The 25895-nt window shown below is 34.8% G+C and overlaps 1 protein-coding gene across 1 annotated transcript in view; it reads left to right on the forward strand.

Moving 5' to 3' along the window:
- SPAG16 (sperm associated antigen 16) overlaps positions 1–25895 on the forward strand; it is a 410239-nt gene that overhangs the window by 23800 nt on the left and 360544 nt on the right. Inside the window, exons 7-9 of the mRNA XM_075153736.1 lie at positions 377–494; positions 1884–1953; positions 6348–6496. Of these exons, the coding sequence (XP_075009837.1) occupies positions 377–494; positions 1884–1953; positions 6348–6496 (337 nt within the window). The remainder of the gene's footprint in view (positions 1–376; positions 495–1883; positions 1954–6347; positions 6497–25895) is intronic.

The following is a 25895-nucleotide window of genomic DNA, read 5'->3' on the forward strand; positions in this document are numbered from 1 at the left end:
AGTTGGTAGTTTGCTAGTAGCTGTAGTTGTTTCTTCTGATGAAATATTATCCATCTGCAAGAAAACAGAAATTAACAAAAATTAGTATGCAATATGTGTATGAAGGATTAAGAACAGGTCAAAACTGGATGGATTGTTTTAAAAGATATGAGTAAACAAACTATGAAACCTCTTATTGACCTGATTTCTCACTTTCGTGTTTTTTTTTTTTCTTGTGGTATTCCAGTGGGTGGTTACATACTGAAAGCCTTTGTTGTCTCCTCTGTGTTGACCTTTTGGCACTTTTATTCTTTTATTTGGGGAGGAAAAAAGTTACACAGGCATAGATCTCTGATTTAACTCACCTTTGAGGAATCGTTTGTCCTCTTGTTCACAGGCTGAAGGCACATTATGCATCATATGAACCAGTGCTGAAGCAGTTGACTGAAAAATACCAGACTACACTGAGGCAGAAAATGTTAACTAGTTTGGAGAGAGACAGAGCAGTTGGGCAGGTAAAATGATGGTGAACACCACTTACAAAGCTGTAGGGAATGCTTTTGGTTTTTACTTAGGATGCTTCTATTAAAGAAACTCACTTATGCGATAGTTCGAAGCAGAACGTTTTAGTGAGTTTCATGTTATTTGGTGAGATGTTAATATTGAAAGTGTATGAAACATAGTGCCACAAAGTAGTAGTTCTCAGTCTGGACTTGCTCGGTGCTGCTTTACATGAGTCAGCAATGTGCAGACCCTGTTATACTTTCAGTGTTGACAGCTTGAGGAAAGGTGTGATATTCCCACAGATTCATATACTTCCATCTATGCCTTTAGAAATCTCTATTTTAACTTTCTTTATTACAATTTATTATTTTATTTTTTCCTAAATATATCCAGGAATGACCTATTAGTTTAGGAAAAAAACCATTAAAATATCAGAGACAGTTTTTCTGTCTTGTGGGTGGAATAATAGAGTAGTATTTTACTCCTATAATCTTATCTGATGTATAGGTTGAAATACATGATATTCTGCCCCTTTAGCAGGAAGTACTATAAGCACAGATAGGATGGATGAAGAACAGAAAATTATCTTGCATGTATTTAACCAGTGGGTTGTTTGTTCAAAAAAAGAGGAGAGAAAAAAACCTCCCAAAATGCACTGCACTTCAGCAGTAGCATCAGTTGTATGTGGGTAACATGAAAGGAATTTACCATGCTTGCACTTTCTTCTTATAGTCCTCATCTCTCGTTTTCTCCTTTCTTCTGCCTCCAATTTTTCTCGGGTCACCTGAGAGTTTACTTTTAAAAGACTGAGGGTTATGTGTTTGAAATTTCAATAAGTAAAAGAAAATGTCCTATGGAAAAAGAAAGGTTACTGTCCATATACAGTTATGCTGAATCAGGACTACAAAACATAGAACAGTTCCAATGCTATGAAATTTCAGGAACATATATAAGACCAATCCAGTTATGAATGTGTGCATTCTGGAGTGATGGCTTTTTAGTAATGCATAACTCATATTTTGTGGCATTTTCTAATGACAAAGTTGTATGTCATATTGTGCCATTAAGTTAAAGATCAGTGCAGTGATAGCAGTGGTTAAAAGTTGATGGTGCAGTAAGAGCCCTAGTATTCTATGTCTGCATTGTTTTAATAGAGCTGTAAAAGTATTTTGAGATATTCTGATGGCTTGTATTTGTCACATTGTTTCACTGGGTCTTTCCAAAATCTTGAATTAGGAATAATGTTTATAACTTAAAGGCAATAATCAGAAAATTCAAAAATCATAGATGGAATTTATTACTCAAATATGCAGGTATAAATGCTATGTGTTGTGAACACACAGTTCAAAAGCAATGTTTTCATATTGCGTCTTCTTGTTCTCTCCTCTCTTTAAAATTAGGTTACAGGTTTGCAAGCCACATTACAAAATTTAGAGTCTGGACGTGCTATTCAGATTCCTGTGACAAAAGGTAAAATATTCCCATCACCAAGCTCAGACTGGTTATGGGTGTTTTGTTGGTATGATGCATTTCAAAATCTGGTGTAACAATAAATCAAAAATACTTGCACTATAAACATTTTATCAGCTGTCCTGGTGACAGAGCAACAATTTTATCATTTAAATATTTATTCAAAAATGTATCAACTAAGGACAATGAGACTACTGATGGCAGTATGGAATATGTGAGTAACTATGAAAGGACTTCGTCCTGGAAATCTATTTTGTGTCTGATTTTGTTATTTTATCCACTAATACTCTCTTTTTTTTTTATTGCGAGTGTTCTTTTTCAGCTCACTGTAAGAAGCTATATGCAGTGGTCTGTAAATGTTTTGAAAATACTGGTGTTATGAAATCCAGACTCTTATTTTAGCATGTCTCATTTTTACAGGAGGCTGCTAAGGTTATATAATACCTGCTGGAATAATATCTTTATCTGTATGGTACTACGCTACTTCCCTGGTGTTTTGAATAAATGCATAATTAATAAATTATTTTTCTAACTCCATCAGAAAAAAAACTCTGGTTTCCTAAGTAAATGAAGCCCATGCTATCAGATTCTTTGTGAGCAGCACTCCCACTAATAATTTTGAACCTATTTTCCAATTTCAGCTACAGTTGTCAGTGAGGTGAATCTCAAACCACGTTTCCAAAAGACTCCTGAAAATAGATGAAATAATGAAAAAGGGAAACAGTGAGCTCTACCCTCTTTGACAACAGAGTATTCACAGGAGAAGGGGATGTTGCACCTGCCTTACTCATGAGCAGAACTCCAATGAGAGATTGCAGTTTATTTGACATTAGAGATCCCCAAATTCCTCAGCCACATAGGTGACCAGGTATTAGATGTTATTCAATTTCCAGGTGAAGCATTTGTTGCAATTAGAACATTTTTTATATCTGTTTCTTTTGTGGGTTTTTCCAGTGTGTTAAAGGCCTAAACTTCCTTTTGCACTGGTCATATACCCCAGGTAAAAAGCCACTGAGTTACCCCAGCCTTTGACAATTAAGCTTCATTAGTTCCCACATTCATGGAGTTAATTCCATTGTGTAAAACTCCTGTAGAAAAGACAAGTCTGAGAAGAAGAATAGTGACCACATGAACTTTTTTGGTTTCTTTTTGGATTTGTAGTTGAGTGAAGAGGATAGCAAGCATTTCCTTGACTATTAAGATGGCTTATTTACTATTAATACAGACATTTCAACTACCATCCAGATCTTTGCTACTGCTTGCCTATTATAAGTATAGCACATTCGGTTGAATTTTTTCCTTCAAGTTCTATCTAATGTAGGTTGAAGCAGTTGGTCTCCTAAATTGTTGTGAGTTGCTGTAAGCACTGGACTGAGATCTAATTATCTGAAAGATGGCCCTCATCCTAGCTCAGGTCTTGGTTTCCATGCAGCAATGGGAGGCTTCCATAGCTGAGGAGTCCCTTGGAGCACACCCTACTACTTTTCTAAACTACTGTTTAGTTAAGAGCATAGCTGCTTTCATTTCTGAGAGAACCTGGAAAGTTCTGTAGTCTTACCCAGTATAAACTAAGCTATCGTTTTAATTCGATATTCAAGCAAATAGCTACTAAACTGACTTCTGTAAATACAGACTTCAGATGTGTTAATACGGAGGAATACTGAAGTATTGGCAGCAAGCCTCTTCAGTGTTCACAGTATCTTTCTGATTTTGGATTCCGATTCCTTTTTTTGTATGAATTAATATTGTACTCCTCAGCAAGGCACAATTTCAGGCCCCCGAAATACCTTTCTGTGGCTGTATGTACTAGATATGCTCTGCTGTAGTCTTTAAATCTTGTTACAACTAAAAGTATAAACCTCTGCCCCCCCTAAAGAGCACAGTGCTCATTTTCATCCCACTTCAGATAGGGAGGTAGGGAACAGGCTTCTTATTTTATGTTAGTTTAGAGCATATAGCATTCAACTTTTCATTATACTCAGACTTGAGAATATATATAGTGTGGGTTCTTCCCTCATGCTAGTGTTTTACAGTATAGATGCCCCATCTGTCTCTTTTTCGTATTTCACATACTTTCATTTGTTGTTTGAGTGATTCTAAAAACCACTCTCCGGCTGTTCATGCTACTTGTTTATTCTCCAAAAATCTTGAGAGCAATTTATAATACCAAAAAGTAACAAGCAGTGGAGCACTTTATAAATAACAATATTTTAAAAAAAAAATCACATTTATGTTGCCAAAACAAATTAAGCTCATCAGCCACCCACATGCTTGTATAAGCCTTAATTTGCTTCATACTCTGTGTATCATAAATTAAGTGATATTTCAGTTCATTTCTTTCCAGTGCTTTGTCCTCTAGTACTACATAATTTTTATTGCCCTCTGTAGGTCATACTCATGTCTCATTGGGTGATATTGTCTCTTATTCTGATACTTTCTGCTGCCTCTTGAAAGATGGTCATGTTCTGTTGCCTCTTGAATTCTTATTCATGAGACAATGTAATTGAAACTTTGAGAAGCAAGCAGTGTGTGGAGAAATGTTTGCTGCATTTTTCTCTAAATTTAAGTTCTTAGTTTAGAAGGAACCAGTGCTGTTGCACTTGCAAATCTCTCTTGTAAGGAGACCTACAGCTGCGTTTTTTCAGTTGCCATCTCTTCAGGGCTGACTTTTATGCATTAGTACATTGGTACATTGTAATCTTAAGATATTGAATGTTCAGGTTGGCAAGTTATCGTTTGCCAAGGTAAGATGCCTTTTCTGGCCAGCTTTCTGCTTTCACTGCAGTGCAGAGCATGAAAGAAGGAGAATGGCTCTTCCCAGCAGCAGGAGATTGCCTTCACTGCTCCTGGTGCTGCTTCTGTCCTACAACCTGACTTGACCACACAACACCTGGAATGCTGGCTTTGGCTAGAGGGTACTGAGAGTGGCTTTTAATTAGTTTGGGGTTTGCTGAAGTGTTTGAGGTTTTGAATAGTGGCAATGAGGTCCTGCACATCCAATCCATTGTGAGTTTGGTTTTTTGGTTGGGTTTTTTTTGACGGCATCATATATGAAGAACATAATGAAGAACAAAGGGAAGCTTCGTGGTATTCCTAATGAGTTTGCATTGTAAATTTGTATCTGGAGGCTAGGTAGAAAAAAAAATTAACAGTAATTAATGTTAATTTTAGGACAACTATTCTGGACTTACTACTTAAGCATTTGATGTAGCAGCTTTCAGCCTGATACACTTGAAACAACTGAAGAGGGATAGCATCCACAACATAGAGAGTGTAATTTATTTGCTAGTGTTTTTTGCTGTCCCACTGCCAGTTTCTTCAGGTGTCTTAAAAATTATTAGAAGTTTAAGTTTTTATTTCCTATTTACTTACCTTGCTTGTTTAAAGTTGATATGAAGGACATTTAATAGTTGGAGAGGAACTAGTTAACTGTTAGTTAACAAGATTGTACATAGAGGGATCTAATTATCAAAGAGAAATAACTGATTTTTTATTTAGGTTATTGGTGTATATTAACAGAGCACTTGCACCCTTACTTACAGATCAAGACACAGTGTTAAGTGGTGCTCTGAAAAAAGACCACTTTTGCCTGAAGGAATTAAACAATGTTGATTGTAGCTTGCTTATAAACCTAAGTGAACGCTGCTATAACAGTTGGTTCTAAAAACATGTTATAAAACTGTTACTTGCTCAGTCCATTTCTTGTCTTTTCTAAAAATAACAGTTTCTTATTTATTACCCAATTATATTCAAAAGTTGAACTCAATGAGTTTCTTTACTCATGGTTGAATTAACTCATTGCTAAGCCTGTTAACTGTGCTTTTCCTTTTCTTGATCTGATGTAATTGCTGTTGGAAGGTCATGCAAAAAGAAATTTAAAATGCGCCAGTTAAAGTACTTAAACCTGGTTGTCCCCCTTCCATGTACAATGCAATCAGAATAGAAAATCTGTAAACACAAGCTGTTGACATCTTAGTGCAATCGCAACAGTTCTTTAGAATTTTATTCTTTCTTTTTTTAATGGTTACTGACTTTTTAAGCACTTCAACTGTCATAACTCTCTTGGCTTATAAGTATGTGTATTTCAAAAGCACCAACAAACCAAATGCTCCAGGAGCAATGTGCTAGTGGGTAGCAGTTACTGAGTGAGTAGAAAGTGTTTGACATGTAAAGCAATTTTGCAGTATAGCCTTCCTTGGAGAAGGTTGTTATTCAGGGTATCTGTGACAGCAGCTTTAACTTTTAAAGCAGTAACCTGAATATCTTTTTACTTAAAGTGGTGTTTCTTTTAGAATTTCATATGTCTAACTAGTATTAAGTAAAGAGATATCTTCCAGAAGAGTAAGTAAAAAATGCATTCTGATGATATTTTTGTTGGTTTTATTTTATAACAGGCCACGAATGTCAAAGGAAGAAAGGGCTGGAAGGTCCCACCCAGAAAGCTCTTCAGGAAGCCAGGCAGCAAAAAATCCTTGATGCTGAAAGCTCTTCATATGATCCAGTCAAAGACGTAGAGAAGAAGATAGGCAAGAGATATCCAAAGGTATGCAGCATTCTTTGCAGTTGCTCAGTATCTAATCCAAAGTATAGTTTAAACTTTTACTAGGCTGTGGTGAAAAACACTTATCCAACATGACTGAAAGAAGTCTGTCATGTAGTGACAAATGCTTAGTAAAAGTAAATAGGGCAGGTAGGTAACACGTCTTCTACTTTTAATATGAGTTTCTATTGTAACTGATTTTTCAGGGAATAATAGAAACTTTGATTAGTTGAAGCTAGCAGGCTACTTTTCGGGAGTCTGGTGTAATCACTCTGCAGAGGGAGAGCACCGGCTATAAATGCTTGTTGCCCTGTTATGTTTCTTTTCTAACTGGAGAAATCCTGACCTATTCTGTAGTGCTTGCAAACTTTTCAAGCATTTCAACCTGTTTCAGCTGGGTCTAAAAGGTATCACATCTGGGAGACTAAGGGCAATAAATTGGGGATTTCTTAATAGTCAGTGAAAGTTTCTAAACTTGAGTATACCAAAGGTGTGCTGCTGTTTCAGTTTGGAAGTTGTGCAAAATCAAAATTAATTCCTGATTGAATTGTTTTTATTGTTGAATTTGTTTTCTTTACTTACTTTATTCTACTTGGTTTATTTACTGAGGTTGCATTTTGGGACTATATAACAGTGCTTTTTATTTTTCTAAATTAAGGTAAACGTTATAATATCTAAAATTTCTTCAGCTCTTAAAACTGTTACACTGGCCTGTTTTTGTTTGAGAACCACAGGTAGTTTAAACTGTGTTTTTTGAGAAGATAAACCTTTAGTTTACGTTGATGTAGTCGGCATCAGCTTCAGTCTTTCGTTTCTCTGTCTCCACAAAAATATGTCCATGGTGATTTATTTTTTGTATGTTTCTTTCTGTTTTTGCAAGGGCATTTCTGCTGTCTGACGCTGGCGGTGCACTTCTCTGACAAACATACCATTTTTTGTTTTCATCCCTTTTCATTCTCCTGAACCTCCAAATAAAAAAAATATAATAAATCTATATTCTGTTGCTTTCTGAAACACTTCTCACCACATATTGTAAATAATTCTCTGTAGTGTCTCCCCACCTATTAGTATCTGAGTGTTACTGAGGCACCTGCCAGTCAGTCCATCTCCACTTGCCCTGTTCTTCATTCAGCGGTTAGAAACTTCCATCTTAGACCCTTATAGGTGTCTCTTCTTTTCATTTTGACTTGTGAACAGATGAGTATTTCTTGGCTTAGGAAATTTTTTTTTTGTTCCTGTTTCTACTGAAGTCATCAGGATTTTTATAGTAAACTGCAGTGGAGTTATGTTTCACCCCCAGAATGTATAAACTCTACACAGGTAGTATGCTTGTCTGGCTCTTTCTTGTTCTTTGAAATTCATGAGCACTGTTAGTTGACTGGTTCTGGCAAGCATCTGTGCTTCTGCAGATCTTATGTTTCCCAAATGAGTCCTACCAGAGGCCCTGATGTCTTTCTTTAATCAATGGATTAGAAAACTGGAGTAGCTCCAGAAATAAGACATCAGAAAATATGGGCATGTTTGAATGTACTAGACTTTACCATGGCTAAGCAATAATCTAAGACTTTAAGTGTGAGACTAAGATCTCTTCCAACAATGGAACAATACCTTTTTTCACTTCAAATTTCCTGGATATATTATTTCTAAATATTTCCTTTCCCCTAACAAATGATACCACCTTAGATACTGCATGTGAATTGTCTTATCTTTTTAGGCTGTTAAAAAGAAATGGCAGAGGGAATTATGAGTCTGTAGAGGGTGAAGGGATGAGTTAAAATTGTGTTTAAAACAGAGATACTCACAGAACTGTCCTGTAGCGCACATGTATTGAACTACAGTTCTAATCTAAGTTATTTTTTAAAATAGTGCATTCTTACTCAACAGTTTATTTATCTGAGTATTTGTTCCAGTCAAAAGGATTAGGTATAAATGAGTGCCTTGCCTTCCTTAAATCGTTTTATGTGATATTTGGAATCAAACTTCTGTGTGGTGCCTCATCTCCTTTGATCTATATCAAAAGATCTTTTAACTTCTGCTGTGTCTTATGTGACTTATATTCTTCCTTATACTGATTTGACATGGCAATGTCTTTATTGAAGAGTGTACTATAAATAATACTCTTGTTCTCATTTACAATAATGAAAATAACACTTTCAATGTTTTTTTGCGGCAGGGTAAAATTGACTTACACATATTCAGAGTAGACTACACTTCATTTAAACTCTTTTTCTACCACAAAGGAAGTAAGAGTCAGAGCATAAATTGGTCAATTCCATGGAGTTCAGGTGAAGAATATATGGAAGAAATAAAGGCAATTAAAAATCATGTGTTCAAACAGTGCATTTATGACAAAATAGAGAAAAAGAAAACAGAGTATGGGAAATACAGGTAAAATTCACTGTCAAATATTGTTTAGCTCTTTTCAGTAAAGGTAAGTGAACATTTAAAGCTTACAAAAGTTCAGTGAACAGTTTATCCAATTTTAAAATGTAGGCATTTGGATTTATCATATTCAGTAAAAAGCAAATATATTGTCATGAAATTGTATCCTTGAGAAAATTATAAATGTTTGTATTAACTGTACAGTTACATAGGGGTGAACCATGATGATGAAAATGATTTAAAATCCTTTCTGTATCTTGTAGCTAAATAGTGATCTAACAAATGCCTGTGCTTACTTTTAAGTAGATGCAAATATGACTCATAGCTGAGCGAGAACATTTCTTCAAGGACAGACATATATTGTGTTATTGTAATATCCTGTAAAAGCTGACATATAATTTAAAACCTAAGGTCCCTTTGATGTGAAGTTTATCACTGAAGCAGTGAAAAAACAACTGGAATTTTTCTGAGAATGTATTCTCTTGATTTTAAAGTCTTTGTTACAAGATTCAATTAAATTATACAGTAACAGGCAATTAGGCTAAACTGTTTACATATCTAGCCCTTAATAAGCCAGTATCAATAGCATAAATATTCTTAGATTAAGAATGTGCATAGAGTACTGCTTTAAACATTTAAATTAATTAAAATGCACTCACAGGTCATTAAAATTGTAGAGAACCTTTGATAATGTGATTTTCATTATCCTGTTGAAATATACTTTTCCTATTTTTATACTTTTATTCTCTCGGGTTCGTCACAGAGTACGTTCTATGTTTGATTGCTTTTATTAGTTACTAGCATGGCGATTGCAGCTTCTTTATGTTTGGTAAATTCTATTTCTGCATATAATGTATTACAACACAATTGCATTTTCTGAAGTCTTACTTGGTGTAAAACTTAATCAAAAGGTGCATTGGACATTTCTGGAGTTGATGCATTACCTGTTTCTATGGAAAAGGTTTTGAAATTATGGCCAATGGTATATTAAAAAAAAAAACAAAAAAAAACAAAAGTAAAGTCCAATGATCATACAAACATAATAGCTTTTGTAACTTAAGACTTTGGGTCAAAATATCACAAAACTTTTATAAAACCCAAGTTTCTCCTCTGTTCTATGGAAGAAAGTGTACAAAATTTAGAACTACTGGTTCTGTGCTCTCAAACAGAAGGAAAGCTAAAATCAAATGATTACTTAATCAGATTATTGAGCTTGAATATAAATGAGCACAGGCATATTGGGACAGAATTGGAAAGATAAGATCCCAAAATAGTTAGGAAGGGTCGTAAATGAAATAGGCAATCATTTTGTGTTTTTAGTAAGGTTACCAAGAAAGCACTGATTTGATATTCAGTAGAGAGAAGATGACTGACAGATAATGCTGGGAATACTTCTTTCTACAGTCCTTCACTGGTCTAGTAGAACTCCAGACAGATAGCTAAGAAAATTAATACCAGTTACAAAGATATATAAGACTGCAGTCTAGAGAAGGGAAAAGAAAATACAGTGTCTGTATTTCAAATGAGACTAGAAGTAAAAGCAAAGAAATTATAGACTAGACAGTGTAACTTAAATTCCCAAAGAATTTGTAATGAATAAATGAAATTTTACTGAACATCTGGAAGAAACCGGGAAAAGAAGTAATAGTGAAAATGGATTTGCAAGGAAAAAATGTTTAATCCAGTCTAAATTGCATCTATAACAGGTCTCATGGACAGAAGAGGAGCAGTAAATGTAACTTTATCTTACTCTTAAAAGAGCTCTTAGGTTTTTAATAAGGCTTTGGATACTGTCTCACAGATCATTCCTATTAGCAGCTGTGGAAATCTGGCCTGACAGAAACTTTCCTAAATTAATGGAAAACAGATTGGAAATTTGCAGATAGATTGAATAGACTTTTGCCGGGATATGTTGTCATTAATGATCTATAAAATGGAACAGAAAATATGCTGACTAAACTTGCAGACTAAGTGAACTGGGTTTGGTGGGGGTGGAACTGCAAGCGCAATTGAGGACAGGAGTACAAGTCAAAACTTGACCTATTGGAGAATTGATCTGAAGAAATAACATGCAATGTAAGAAAAGGTACAAAACTCTACCTTTTAAAAAAATGATCAAATGTACAAATACAGAACAAGAAGATAAGAAACAGTTGATCAAATAGCTTTTATTTGCAATAGGCTCTAGGGTTTGTTGTATAAAACGGGTTTAGCATGAGTCAACAATGACATCATATTGCAGAATAGCTGAACACCATACTGCAGTGTAAACCAGGAATATTGTATGGAGGATGTGGAATATTCTTCTTGCTTTGTTCAGTTGGCATGTAGCTTTGGCTGCAATATTGCGTTCTGTTTGATCACAGCTCTTCAGGAGACATTTCCTGAAGTGGAGCATCTACAATAGAGCAATAAGAATGATTAGAAGGCTATGAAACATAACTGTTAAAGAAAAGGTGAAAAGTGAAATTGTGTGGTCTACAGAAAAGAATACTAAGGGGAGACAGGATACATCTTTAAAATCTAAAAAAAATTCTGTTTTTAAAAAAACCCCAAACAACAAAAGAACAAGTAGTAATAAAGTAGAAATCCAATAAGAAAGATTCAGATTACATATTAAACAAAATTTATGGTAGTAAATATAGTGAAGCACTGGAATAGATTGCCTAGGGAGTTTGTGTTACTGGAATAGGACAGACAGATTCTTCTGAGGGATAACATAGGTGCAGTGTCCCCTTGGGAAAGGGGATGTACTGTTTGACCAGCAGAGGATCTGTTTAGCTGTCTAGCTGTCATTATTAATTTGATTTCCCCCAAAAAATTATACTTAAGGGAGGAAACTTCCTGCTTTGCCTTAAAATAGCAGGCCACTTCAAACTTTCTCTAAAAGAAAAGCAATATCAAAGTAAGTTTTTATAATTCCTGTTAGACTTGATGGCTGGGGAAGGGGGAAAGACTCACATTCGTGCCTGCAGATGGGAAAGCATTCAGAAGATATGCCAGCCAGCAAATGTGTATTTGTGAACTGATGAGCATGACTAGCTCTAGAACAAGTCCAGCATGCGCAGCTTCTTGTCCGGTGGGACTGTCATCAGATACACAGTGGGAGCTGGTGTTATTGCGGTGATAGTGGGTATTATGCAGCAAAGAATATGTATCTTTAGAATATGATGCCTCTTTACTTCTAGTTCTGGAATTAATGTTCTGTGACTTAAATGTTAAGAATATGATCCAAGATTACCTGGATGTAAGCTAAAAAGTGTTCTTCAGTTGATTTTGGTAGAATTTAATTTGAAAGAATTACACATTTTGTTAGGCGATACTTTTTTTTAAAAAAACTACTACAGACTTGAAAATGGTAAAAAGAAAAACCTTTCTTTTGTTGAAAATCCATGCTTTTGTTTTAATTTGTGTATGTTATTCTGTATGTAATAGTTGATGTGATGATGGCTTTAGTTTTAGGCTTTGCCTAAACATGTGTTTTTAAATGACAAACCTACCTGGAGAAAACAAGAAAATTGTTTAAGAATGTTAGCTACAAATAAAGCTGTATATAAAAAAAATTCATACATCTGTAAGAAAAATTTATAAAACACAACATAAATATAATTTTCCATCCGTCATTGTAGCTTTGTTAAATCAAGACACCCAAAGCAGTGCCTTTCTAGAAATATTGTTTGATATTTGAAGCTATTAGTCCTTGATAAAATTACTTTGCAGAGCATCCAAAGGGTTTCTGTGTGCTAAAGAACATTGCTTATTTTGAGTCATTACATGCTGCTAAGAATAATAAAATAACAGGCCCTCGAGACTGAAAACAAATATGGAAGAATGTTGGAAAGTAAGATGCATTTGATCCTAATTCTAATTGTAGATGTGCTTTGCATTTTCATATATTTCTTTCGGTAGTTGAGTGTAAATAGTGGCAGATTTTAGAATAATAGCCTGTCTTCTGTGAGATTGTGAATCTCATTCTTGCTATAATCATTTGCAAAAACCGCTGATAAGAAAATTGCTTATTTTTTATATGTAAATGCTTCAATTTCGTGGAAAAGGGACCTACTGAAATTATATTTAATTTAAGAAAAAACCTTTGAATGTTGCTGAGAAAATGTAAAAAATATAAAGAATTTATATAAATGTAAAAATATAAAGACTTTAAAATGTTTCTTTTTCTTTATTTTTATGGATAGCTGTTGCCATTGCTATTGTCCTCAGCACAGACAGCCCTGTCCAATGCGGGGAGTTGGGAGCTGTTGTGCATAAGGGTTTCCTTTATCCCATAGGAGTTCCTGCAATACTTTCCCTCATTCACTTTGGGCTTTATGATAGGATTTGACTTTGCATGATTTAAGAGGGAACTTGACAACAGAACAAGAGCCTCCATACAAAGCACACACGGCAGGTGGTGGAAAGATGCTTGTACAACTATCAGTAATGTCAGCATTGTTTGGCATTTGAGATGGTAATTGAGTAATTTGATTAACTCTGGAATAATGCTTTGATTTCCCTTTAGCTAAAGTATCGAGACCTTAAATTTCTCTTGGAAATTGTTTGGGAATTTTGGAGGGGTCAAGGAGAAGAATGGTTCAGTTGTGCTTGTTCCTTCACTAACAAATGTGTACAGTGCTTACAGTACATTTTTTGAAACATGCTCAGGTGAAATACCACCAAATGGGATTCTGCCAGTACAATTTCTCTCTGTAACTGTGCAGTTGTAATGCTCTTCTGAATGTTTCGCTTTTGCCAAGGTGTCTATTCTTTTAAAGGAAAGAGAAATCACTAAGTATCATTAGAATGCACCGCACAAGACAAGCAGCGCACCGGTGCTTGGGTACCGTGGTTACAATGTTACTGATGCAAAGTTCATCACACTTGAAACATGTCGATTGTTTTTAAGAAGGGATTTTTTTTTTGTGTGAGGAGGAAAAAGTGAATTCCACAGAAGTCTATTTCCAATTATAATTCTTCTGTTACTTAAGGTCAGTTTCATAATAAAAATTTTATAATGCAAGAGGTGGGAAGAGTTACAATTTTGGAATGCTATATGCATAGTTTGTTTCCAATACAACAAAGCAATGATCTGGTTTGATATTTTTGGGTATTGATAAAATACATATAAAATGTTAATTAGTTAATTGTAATTGATATACAATTGCAATTCAAAATGTTCAGAATAGTAAATCTATTTGAACGGTGGGAATAATCGCCACTATGTTTTTAAAGAAATATTCTTCCAGAAGAAACATTTGCAATATAAAATTTAGCAGTTAACTTACATTGGTGTTCAGGGATGTGGTTAAAAGGAAGGGCAATATGAGAACTACTGCATGATATACTTACAGGAAAAAAAGTAGATTGAATTAAGACAAAGTTAACGGTACTAATTGTTTTTTGTTTTTCCTTTTTAATGTAGTTCAGGTTAACTGACTCATGCATAAAACTGGATCCCTTTCAAATTACTGAAATGTGATTGAAATATGAAATAAGCACTCAGACCCCTAGAAACTGGAAGGAAGGGCTCAGGTGCTCACTAACTGTGGTATTTATATTTTAAATTAACTGTTCTATACTAAGTTATGGATTTTGGTGTTTCAGTCTTTTTTTCCAATATTTAAACAAAGCCTTTGCATATGTAAACATCACTTTAAGGAAAATTAAATTCAACATTAGCATTTAGTTTTCATGGTAACGAATCTGTCTAACATACCATAAGTACTCTCGCAGGAACATGCACTGCACATCATGTTCAGGGTTGTTTGTCTTGTATATACAAACAGTACTTCTGGGAGTAGAAAGTCTTAATTGTTTTTGTTTGAATGCAATGAAATGAAATAAAATGCTAAGACTGTATTCCAAACAGTTTATGAATTAATAATCAGACTATTTCCTCCAGAAAATTTAATTATTTTTCATTGGAGTGCCACATACTAAGGAGATAACGTTAATGGACCACAGGACTTTTCATAATTAGATTTCCAGTTCAAATCTAGGCCTGACAAGTTTGATCATGATTAAAACTAGTTGTTGTATAATCATGGATTTGTTGATCTTCTCTTACATGCAATAACCAATGTGAAATCTCTGTCAGCAGGGAGACTGAGGTCTGACAGAGTACTGAAAGTTTCTAATCTCTTCAGTCTTCAGGAGAAACATGAGTGGGATGGAGAGAAGCTATTGTTGGCCTTTCTGTGTTGTCTGAGATCCTTTGAGGTTGCTGCCCTCCACCCCCATTCGTGCTTTCTTTGTCCTTAACACCAGCTCATTTTTATACAGATCACTGAACAATTGTCAAATGGTAACACCTTCACTCCTGTCAAGGAAGGGTTTTGCTTTCCTGAGGAAAGGTTCCTTGGTGAAGGATTTCTGCTGGAAACTAACCTGTAATGATGTATATACAGGTGGGTTTTTTATGCCAGTGGAACAGAAATAACTTCAGAGTGATGTTTAGACAATAAAGGTGGATCAAATCTGCTGCTGCTAAATGCAACCACTTCTGTAAAGCACAACTGTTAAACAGCGCACACTCTACAACGGGAAACAATTTTGTGGACACATTAAGAATGTTTTTGTAATATATTGCAAAAATATTTGTTTTTATGTAGGTGCAGTCTGTTGTTTTACTGCAGAGTTTGGCCCTGATCTCTCAGAGCTTCGTCTTTCGGGAAAAAGCACAATGTATTTTTTTTGTACTCAAGTGGTTTCACATCTCGTCTAAAAGAATGCTTTTTTCCCTGTTTCCTTTCAGTCCTCCTTTCTTCTCCCTAGCAGCTACCCTTCTCTTTCCTGCTTCTTCTCTCTTTGTAAATACTCTAAATTCTTTCAACTAAGGTGCTGAATTAAAGTTATTTACACAAATTTGAAAGTCTAGCATAGAATTCTGTTACTCAAAACACAGGCCAAAACATGGTGAAGTGATTGCAATATTACCATATTACTCAGCGGATGGTTTCGGTTTACATGTCTCTTGAATACTTTGTAACATTTGTCTGTATTTATGTTTACAAGTTTTTAATCATCTTGTGTATAAACAGTTGAGATAATGTGCTATATATTGTAAATCATCCAAAGCAGATCAGCCAATCAGACTTTTAATTTACTACACATCTGAAGCTGCTTTTATTTTTGCAGGAATGCTTCACTCATGGTAGAAAGCAAACCTACTCAATGTTTCTGTAGCACCTGTAAGGAAACTGTTCTCTTGAAGCAATACAACAAAAACTGGGGTTGTTTGCTGTGATTTAAATCTGTCAAGAGCAATTTCCACAAATTTTTATAGGTTAAAAAGTAAAAGAACAAATAAACAAGAAAAAAATAACTATACATAGTGTTTTAAAAAATTTAGTCATGTGTACCAGTGGTATTTGTTAATGTGAGAATTCTGTGTACACTGCATTTCTACACTTCTGATGTATATTGATTTCTTTTTTGTTTAGAATACTTAGCTTTTGTAGCTAATTTGGAAACAATGCATGTAGTTGTGATGTCAGTCTCAGCTGTTTCTATATACATTTTTCATGCCCATAGCCTAAGAAAATGGCCATAAAAGGATGCATGTAATAGTAAAGAAATTCACAAGCCTCCTTTACGCTTCATGCAAAAATTGTTGTTATGCTATATGGTGTACATGCCCTGGCTTGGACCCAGCAGTTAAAATAATCGGAAAGAGCAGCACACATCCATGTTAATGTAATAATTAAGGAAAATGCCTCAATTTTGTGTTTCGGCATAGATCACAGGGTTGGTTAATGTGAAGATATTGTCCTTGGTTTTGCATTACTACAAATAAGAAAAATAGTAATGAAGATAGCTCCTATTTAATCTCTTTACCTTCTAAAGATTATCCTTTGGAAAAACAAAAAAATCCTCCTTTTTGAGTGTATTGTACTTGGAATTTTTGATATACAGTCAGTTGTTAAATGATTGTTTTTGTCCAAACGTAGTAGTAATTTGAAAGATGTGTTCTCTTGAGTTCCAGGATATGAGGCTTTGGCAGCTTTTTCTTCTGCTGCTTCTGTTCTCTGTTGTTGACTAAACTTCCCCTGTTCTGATCTTGTGTCTCCAGCTTCCCTTCTGTTTTGCAAACTAATAGTTCATGGCCAATTTTTGCCTGCCACTAAAGCTTTGAACAACCGGTGTATGTAGACTTACTTTGATCTCACAAATCTACACAGGCTAAAATAGTTTTGGAAATAGCAATGAAGAGGAGCTGAAAGGGCTTTGTTGGCACTATTGTTTGTTTAGTGTGTTTTGGTTTATTTTAATGTAAGACAGACTATTGCGTACTAATTAAGTATTTTAGAAACTGTGTAAACATAAAAAGAATGAGAGGGGAAGGCTGACAATATTTGCAACACATTTAAGGTTAATTGGATATGTCCTGTGTTGTATTCCATTACTCCTGTATTCTTCTAAAAACACAACCAACAAAACTAACATACTTGCATATATTCTTAACCGTGGTGCTAAATTAACTATTTTTAGTCTGGGAATCATAGCAAGGAGCAGTTTACAATCTGTGTGTAGTTTATTTCCGTTTTCGCCAGGATACACAGACCCAGTAAGCTTCTAGCCACCATCTGGTAATCCGTGTGAGCAGACAGCCTCGGTGGCAGTAAAACAGGCTGCGCGTGCCAAAGCCGTGGTTAGGAGCTTAGTCAGAACACGCCAACACCTGTGCATGAGACTACTCTTATTCAGCTATATCAGCCACGCAGCGATGCTTTAGGTTGTCTTAAATTTTATAGTTTTTGAAACAATCCTTTTCTGTTTCTTTGGAATAAAAAGTTTTGTTTTCTTAAATAATTTATGAATGTCAGGAAAGCTTTTAAATTGGAGATTTGGACCTATAAATATTGTTCCTAATATTAAAAATCCCATTTTTACTACTTTAAAAAAATCTTTTTACTAATTGAATTCATTCATCATGAATTTCATATCAGAAGTTACTGTAATGAAAGTAATGAGTGGAAACAAGATAAGGGTAACCTTGTTGTTTCTCTTCCCAGACAAATGTATTTGAATATCATTTTAGTATGTCATTGGATTGTTCTAGTCAATATATTAATGACACAGCTGAGATGTGATTTTATTAGTACTGTCTCTTTGGTGAGTCTGCATCAACTTTAATTTGGCTATTATTTTTAGCTACACAAGTATGTGCCTGTGTTTTACGAATGAGAGGTTGATCTACTTGTAGTTTATATCATCTTAATATGCTTTAGCTGCACCCAATACATGTAAACCATTTACCAATGGGTTTTAAGGTTTTTCTTCTCAAAGTAGTGTCTATACATTTAGCAGCAAGTATCTTAAGCTCCGCAAAGTTGTTTAGGTTCCCTGTCATAGCAGTTAGTAGGAGTGGATGCCTAAATGCTTTTGAGAATTTAAGGTTTATATGCTGAGACTGGGTTGATTATTATTGTCTGATAAATTTTCAAGTATGCTAAAGAGTTAAATATCCAGCTTCTGTTTAAAGTCAGCTATCATTATATGATGTTGTACTGCAAAGGTTAATTTTCTGGTTATCTAGTATCTTAATAATCAGTTAAACAGATCTAATGGCTTGTTGCCACTGGCAAGGTTCCAATTTTCTGCCCCTCTTTTCTTTTCTCCCTTCTCCTTTCATTCTTTTTTTCAGAGGAGAATCCGTTTTTCTGGTGGTGGTTGTTTTCTGCTGGTTTAGTTAGGTGACAGGATCACCGTGGGATCAAAGTGATGCTATTCAGTGCAAGGGAAGGTGAAGCTGCATTAGCATGTGTGAGGGCACAGGATCATCTCTATGGCTGCTAGCTGTTAGATTCGTTTCCTATTCACTGTGTAGTAGGTGACGCTTTCTGGGGGGAATTTCAAGTTTGATGATTCTTACAGAATCCTAACAGCCTTTCTACATCTGAGACAGAATTCTGCTGAAGTTGTTGAGGAATGCGTAAGCTAATACAACCAATGGTGAGAGTTTGTCTAGTTATAAAGGGGACTTCATACCTGTATGTTTCTTCTACAATGTTCTTCTGAACGTGACATGTCTAAGAGCTCTGTCTGGTTGTATTCAAATAACACAGTAAGGCATGCCTTGTTTGGAGTTTTTTGGTTTGAGAAAGCTGAAATTCTAGCATTATGATAAAGACTTACTCCTGTATGAATCACTGCATTTTACCTCTCTATTGAAGTGTGCATACAAGCTTCAAATATGGAGACCTTGTATCAGTGCAAAAAACATACTGGTTACATAGTGAGACCTTCTGTTGAGTGTCTTTTCTGTAGATGTTTGAACTGCTGCTGAAGGCTGCTTTTTATGGTTGTTTCTCCCCTTGTGCCCCCTTGCCCTGAGGAATATCCAGGTAATTCTTCATTGTTTTATCCCCATGTCCTTTATGCATTATTACAACTTAAAATTTTTAAGCCTTAAGTTAAAAAGAAAAAAATCTGAAGTTAAGTGTTACTCTTTTGAGTTTCTATGATGATAATTTATATTCTACTTCGTTCTTTACATTCTCTTTAGATTCTGAGTCAGAAAAGGAAATTTTTTGAGAGAATGTACTCATCAATTTTACAGAAGCCTCCAAAAAATGTGATTAAGGTAGTATTAAGGTCACAGGCACCCACAAATAGTGTGAGTTCGCATTAGCACTAAAACCTTACATGAAAAAAATCCCACATAGCTTAATTCAGATGTGGAAATGTGGAGTTAAGATCCAGCTTCTCAAACATGGTTATGTAACCTGTTTTAATTATGCTCTTGCAGCATATTTTTTCTTCCTCTTTTAATGAAAACGTGGTGTATGCTGCAGAAAGTTTTTTCCCATAGAAGTTGTCATCACTGTGTATACTGGACATTGATGACAATACTTCAGGAATCAAGTTGAACTTTCCCTTCACTAGCAAGAAGGAAAAGAGAGTACTATGACCTGACTCAGAAGATGAGGCATCAAAAAACTTGAAAACTTGAATTTCTGTATAGGAGCCCCTCAGTGCAGTAATGTGTCTGACTTTCAGTAGGAGACTTGGCAGCAATGAAAAGACCAGAAGTATTTTAGACTTGCCAGTCTTTCTGGATGGTGTATTGATAATTGAATGTAGAGTAGGTGTTTGTGTAAGATGTTTCTTAATTTTAAAATGTGTTTTCTTTTAAATGTTTTTGCTTTGAATAAATAAGATACTATTTTAAGAAGCTGTTGGTCTTAAGATAACTCTGAGAACAGAATCGGAGATGCTGTAATCTTTTTATTGAAATTCATCACCTGTATATATTTAACGTAAGTTTTTTTCAACTCCAGAAAAAGGAGAAGTATATGTTTAATTGTGGGAATGATAGAAATTGAGAGGAATGTTTTGTTATGTTTTAGTGAGCATTACTTTATGTAGTTGAACTGCAATCCTGAACGTGTCCTTTGTTTTTCTCCATAGCACAAAAAAATGATCTCTATAACAGCTAAAAAATTGCTAGTGTGATTCCAGTAAATTTCTGAGTCTGATCTGGAGGCAGAGTATTACAGAATTTTTCATCAGTTAGGGGCTGGAAGTTGGAGACTTTATTAGGATTTCCTTCAGAGCAAATACGAAGGGGGTTCAGAGTTTCAGTGTATGGCTGAAACATTACAGGCCTTTTATCTGATGTGCAGCAATGGCTGTGGTCACATAGAAAAGATCTTTAAACATATTAAATGCCTTTAGTAAGTGCAGTTCTTTTGAGTAAAAGTTGTGTTGGTTTTTTCTAGTTTTACTGTGTGAAAGCTCTTGCCAAACATTGCCTTCAGTGCCTGCAGATTGAAGGCAGAAGCACAACAAAAAATAAAACGATTTAAGGTGTTGGTGTGACAGCTGAGGGTAGAAATAAAAGATAATGAAATGACAGGTGAGAAAGACAAGGCAGCTCTATAAGTAAGATGACTGGATCTTTGGGGAGTTGAAATAAAAAGGCAATTTGCAACGTAATGCAGAAGTTAATGTAAGCATGGGGAAGCACAGAGGAGAACAGGTGATTGTGAATCTTGTGTTGCAGATGAAAAGTGGGCTGTAACAATTCTGTTTGCTTGAATACCAAGAAGTGGAAGTTTGCAATCATGTACTCTAGATCAGAAATGAGAAACTGAAGAAGACCTGCCAGCAGAAATAGATTTTGCACCCAGATTCAAAAGGCATTTTCCAGACATGCTGTTTTGCTGAAACTGTTCCTCTGCCTATGTTGTTGTTTTCACTGTAAGAATACGTTGAAATACATGCTAATTGGAGTAGCACTTAAAATGGGAAAGGCGGCAGCGCAGGTCTATCTGCATAATTGGAATAATTATGTTCCACATTGTTTTCCACATACCATGTAAGTACATAGGAGTACATGGAAGCTAGAAAAAGAATTAATAGAGTGAAAGGTTGGTAAGAACATGGCAGATGACTATGAACTGCAATAAACAAAGAATGAGGCAATGATACATTATATAGATAAATATAGATATTTAGATGATAAAGATAGATATATAGATGATAAAAAGGATGATAAAAGATTATTATGATTTAGAATTTCAGAGGACAAAAATAGAGCAAAAAAGCTACAGTTAAATTTGTGTGTGGAAAGATGTAGTGGAATTTTTGTTGAGAAATCAACAGAGAATGAGAGAACTTCTGATACAGGTAGAATATTGGCAAAGAAAATCTAATTTGCCCACTCCTATCCACTTGGGTTTACTGTAAAGAAGAATGTGTTAAGGTGGCTTGCTATCCTAAAGCTTTTACTGAAGTCATAGAGAAAGATGCCAAGAAGATGGACTTTTACTAAAATAAGTTATTTCATAATACAAGTGGGAGCAAAATTCAGATTTAGAATTGATTAATTACATTTTTGTATGGGTTATTACTGTGGATAAAGTAGAGACATACCTGCTCAGGCATATTCAAAGGGCAGTTAGACATAATTTTAGGACCAGTGAATCAGGGCTCAAGGGAGAGTTTGAAGCACTGTAGATTCTCAAGAATTGGGAAAGTTACAAGAAAAAGCCTTCGCTAGGGGAGTAGATGGAGGAAAAAAAGGCTTTAAAGTTTAAGATATAAGGATAGTCAAAATAACAACTTGAAAGGAGGGTGCTTTCCTAAACAGCTGGGTGATACGCCCTGTTTGCGCAATTAATTTTATTTTTCTCTAAACTAATTTAGGATGCTGCTAGGTTCTGTATGCTTTATGGCAGAATTCTTTGGAGTGTCCACTTCTCAGCCTGTTTTTTCCCCACTAGTGTCTCACTCCCCTTACATCCAGACTGTCTTTAGTTTTGCTAAAACTTTTTTTATCCAGAGTTTATTTCTAGAAATGTACTGTGGATTAGAACAGGCTGGTGCATCCTGTGATCAAATACATTTTTAATTTTTCTGGATAGTGTTGGGTTTTATCTCTCTCTCCATTGTACATTTCTGGTATTGTCTTTTTAAGCATTAGGCTCAAAACTGTGGTCAATGAATTCTGTGGGGTTTTACCCACTTGTATCTCGTAACTGGCTGTACTATTACTCTCTGCGCCCACAGAGTTATATTGATATATAGCACTCTTAAAAATTAACAAAGCTAATGCCCATGTTCTTCATGCTCATCTAGTGCTGTAGCTACTGATGCATGAAATTTGACATCTCCAATAAAAGCTTTGAAACTGTTAAGGCAGTGCCCAAGTGCCTATATTTAGAATTAAATTGCAAGTTGTCCTGCATCTGTCTGTGGATGAGCAGTTGTGGAGAATTGGTTTTAGATATTCTCTCTGATTTTGTCAGAGTGGACGGAACAGAAAGCTGCGTATGAAAGGGTATTCTACACTTTGAAGAGGGAGACCGAAAAAGACAAATGGAATCTAGTTCCGTTTCAAAATTGAGTTGGTTTTGAGGGGCTAATGGTAATAAAAAGCAATACAAACTGTTACTTGCATTCTTACTAAGGATATGTGATTTTTGAATACAAAAAAAGAACAAATCTATTGGGTAAACCATTGCCATTTTTCAGAGTAAAACTCATTCAGGTCCCCATGCCGTCTGTCCTAACCCACATAAACAAATTACCTTTCTTTTGAGAGTACATGGACTAGGTTTCAAGAATTCAATAAAATCTTGCCGTTTTTGATATCCCACACAAAAGCTCAGTCTTTCAATTTTGTGACTTAGGAGTCAGGTGGTAATAAACTGATTTCATTCTTTCATCTTCTTCTGTACTAAGAAATTGTCTCAGTGAGATTGTGCCAGCAATTTGTGGATACTTCCAAAACTATCTTTAAAATGTAAAAAGTGACTCATGAAATGGAGAACTAGAATAATATAGAGAACTAAAAAGTGTATGTGATTAGTACTAATAGATTATCCCACGATTGTAGAAGATAGATTTATCCACATTAAGCAATTGTACAAAATCAACATAAATAATGTTGCTAATATGGTAAAGTTTGACATGAAGCTTTAAATGGATAATCATAAAATGTTTTCAGAGATTTTTTTTTTTCCTCATAAGCTATTTAGCATTTTTATATGTGATTTGGAAAAAAAGAATCTTAAAAATCTGATTAGGATTTGATTCAGAGCTTCTGATAAAGTTAACAGATGACACACTGGAGAGGTCTTATTTCATGAAGAGACCAGGTAAATGGCGAGGGGAAGTCTGGATCACTTGGTAAACTAAATAGAAATAACAATCTGCTGTTTTACTACAGTGACTGTTAAAGTTTGTAGAATCATAGAACAGTGTGGGTTGGAAGGGACCTTTAAAGGCCATCTAGTCCAACCCCCCCTGCAATGAGCAGGGACATCTTCAACTAGATTAGATTTAATTAAGTAGTTCATCATTGAAGGTGACAAAAGGAACAAAATATATTCTTAATAGGACTGTTTACTTAGCAGACAAAAGTAGAATAGAATTTAGTAGATGAGAAATGAATCTAAGGACATTCTGGGTTAGAAATAGTGTTGCTTTTTGACAGAGGACGTAGTTAGGCATTTCACAAATGTACTGGCAGTTACAGTAAATTATTCAGTCTTGAAAAAACTGACGATTTCTAAATAATGGCTTTTTTCAAGCTATGTCTAGCTCAAGTAGAAATTAATTCAAGAAAGTGGAATGGCCTGGGTTTTATGTGGTCCAAAATCAATTACAGACGTTGTCTGGTCTGGCTTTATAATCTATTTTGATGAATTTAGAACAGACTGACTTCCTTGCACCTTAAGGCAGTTTTTAGCAGTTTCAGTTTCACTGCTGGCATGTTTGTGAAGTCAGTCTGGCAGTACCTCACATACATAAGCTGTAGTATCCACTTCCTGCAGTGCTGAAAATATTTATGCTGAGTTACAGTGATAGATAATCAGCATTCTCGCTATTTGATATAGTACTTATTGCGAACAACTATAGTAATCAATTAATTAGCTTCTTGTTATAAAGAATCCATTACTCTCCGGTATTGGCAAGTTGAATGCTTTGTACCTGCATGTCAAAGTACTCTTACAGCTTTGTTTTCATTATTTATCATTATGTGGAGCTTGGAATAATGGTTACTATCTGTCCTGAAACTGAATCAGTATGATTAAATGCAGAGGGGAGTAATACGGACAGCATCTGTAAAGGATAATTGCAAATAAATCAATAACTAATGGTTCCTGAATGTGTTTACTAGTTCATTGTAGTGATATATGGACCTTTGTAAACCCTATGTGCCTTATAACAGTTACTGAAATGATTACAATATGTACTTCAGTCATGTGAAAAATTAATGTATACTAGATAGTAAGAATATAAGTGCAATTTTTGAGGTTCCTGACAGTGCCTTAGAAATGGAGTATTAATTTGAGGAAAAATGAAACTTGTTTGTTAGTATTTGGAAGGTTAATATAAGAATGGCAAAATTTAAAACTTACTTGAACCTCTAGCATCAATATTTGGACGTTACTAGTGCTAGGAGAATCTCTAGGAGAAGATACATTTTTCTCGTATTAGAAGTGCAAGATAGGGTCATGTCAAACTAAATAATCCAAAAAAAATAGTTTTTCCACACTTCTTTACAGTGCATGTATTAGAAATAAAAAGAAAACAAATTCAGATGAACTGTACTTTAGAATATATGCAAATGAACGTATGATCTTGTGTTAGCTTCTAAGTAATTTTGTCCTGTTTCGGCACTGCTGTTTCTGTAAAGCTTTAACTGTGATCTTTTGGACTAAACTTCATAATGACTTAACAAGCCTGCGTTGTTATTATTATCTTAATAATTATAAATCAGTATTTGACATACCAGCCTTAAGCATGACAGGGCCTTTTCATTTGCTGTTTCTTTTATGTCAAGTAGCAACATCTTTTTTCAAAGAAGAATTATTTTTGTTTCTCTAGTTTGAAGAAAAACAACATCCACTACATGCAGTAATACTTAAAATTTGTGAATTCAGATTCTTCCTCTTGCTTCAGGTCTTGCACATTGGTTTTATATATGGACATATAGGTACAGGTGTGTATAAAATTCATATATACTGTACATATGCAATACATATAGTCTTTATATATAATAGCTATTATATAATTAAAACCTTTTATATTTATTATAGAGCAATGCATTCGTCCTACTGTTACATCAAATAAGCCCATTTCTATAAACTGCATTCAGAGATATTTTAGTGCAGTTTTGCTATATTTAAAGAACCAATGTTCGCCTATGTAAATCTCTCATCTTCCCAGCCTACTGTGCAATTACAGTATTATTTTTCTAATGTGCATCGGGATTCTGTAGACATGGAGTTAGATTTTATATTATCAGGTATTCAGAGGTCCTGTATATTCCTCAATGGAGAAAAAGGAGGACCCCCCCAAAAAAAAACCAAAAAAAAAAAAAAACCCAGGAAACCTCCCCAAAAAACCCAACCAAAAACCGGAACTGGTAATGCTCGGGATGAACTGTTCAAAATGAAATTTTTCAGTGGAAAGACAATATGGAAGAAATAACCTGGTAATTCCACAGAAATGTAATACTGACATTATATTACATGATGTAAAAAAGAAAAAAAAAGATTAATGTCTTTAA

The sequence above is a fragment of the Calonectris borealis genome, chromosome 6 (assembly GCF_964195595.1).
Source record: "Calonectris borealis chromosome 6, bCalBor7.hap1.2, whole genome shotgun sequence".
NCBI lineage: Eukaryota > Metazoa > Chordata > Aves > Procellariiformes > Procellariidae > Calonectris > Calonectris borealis.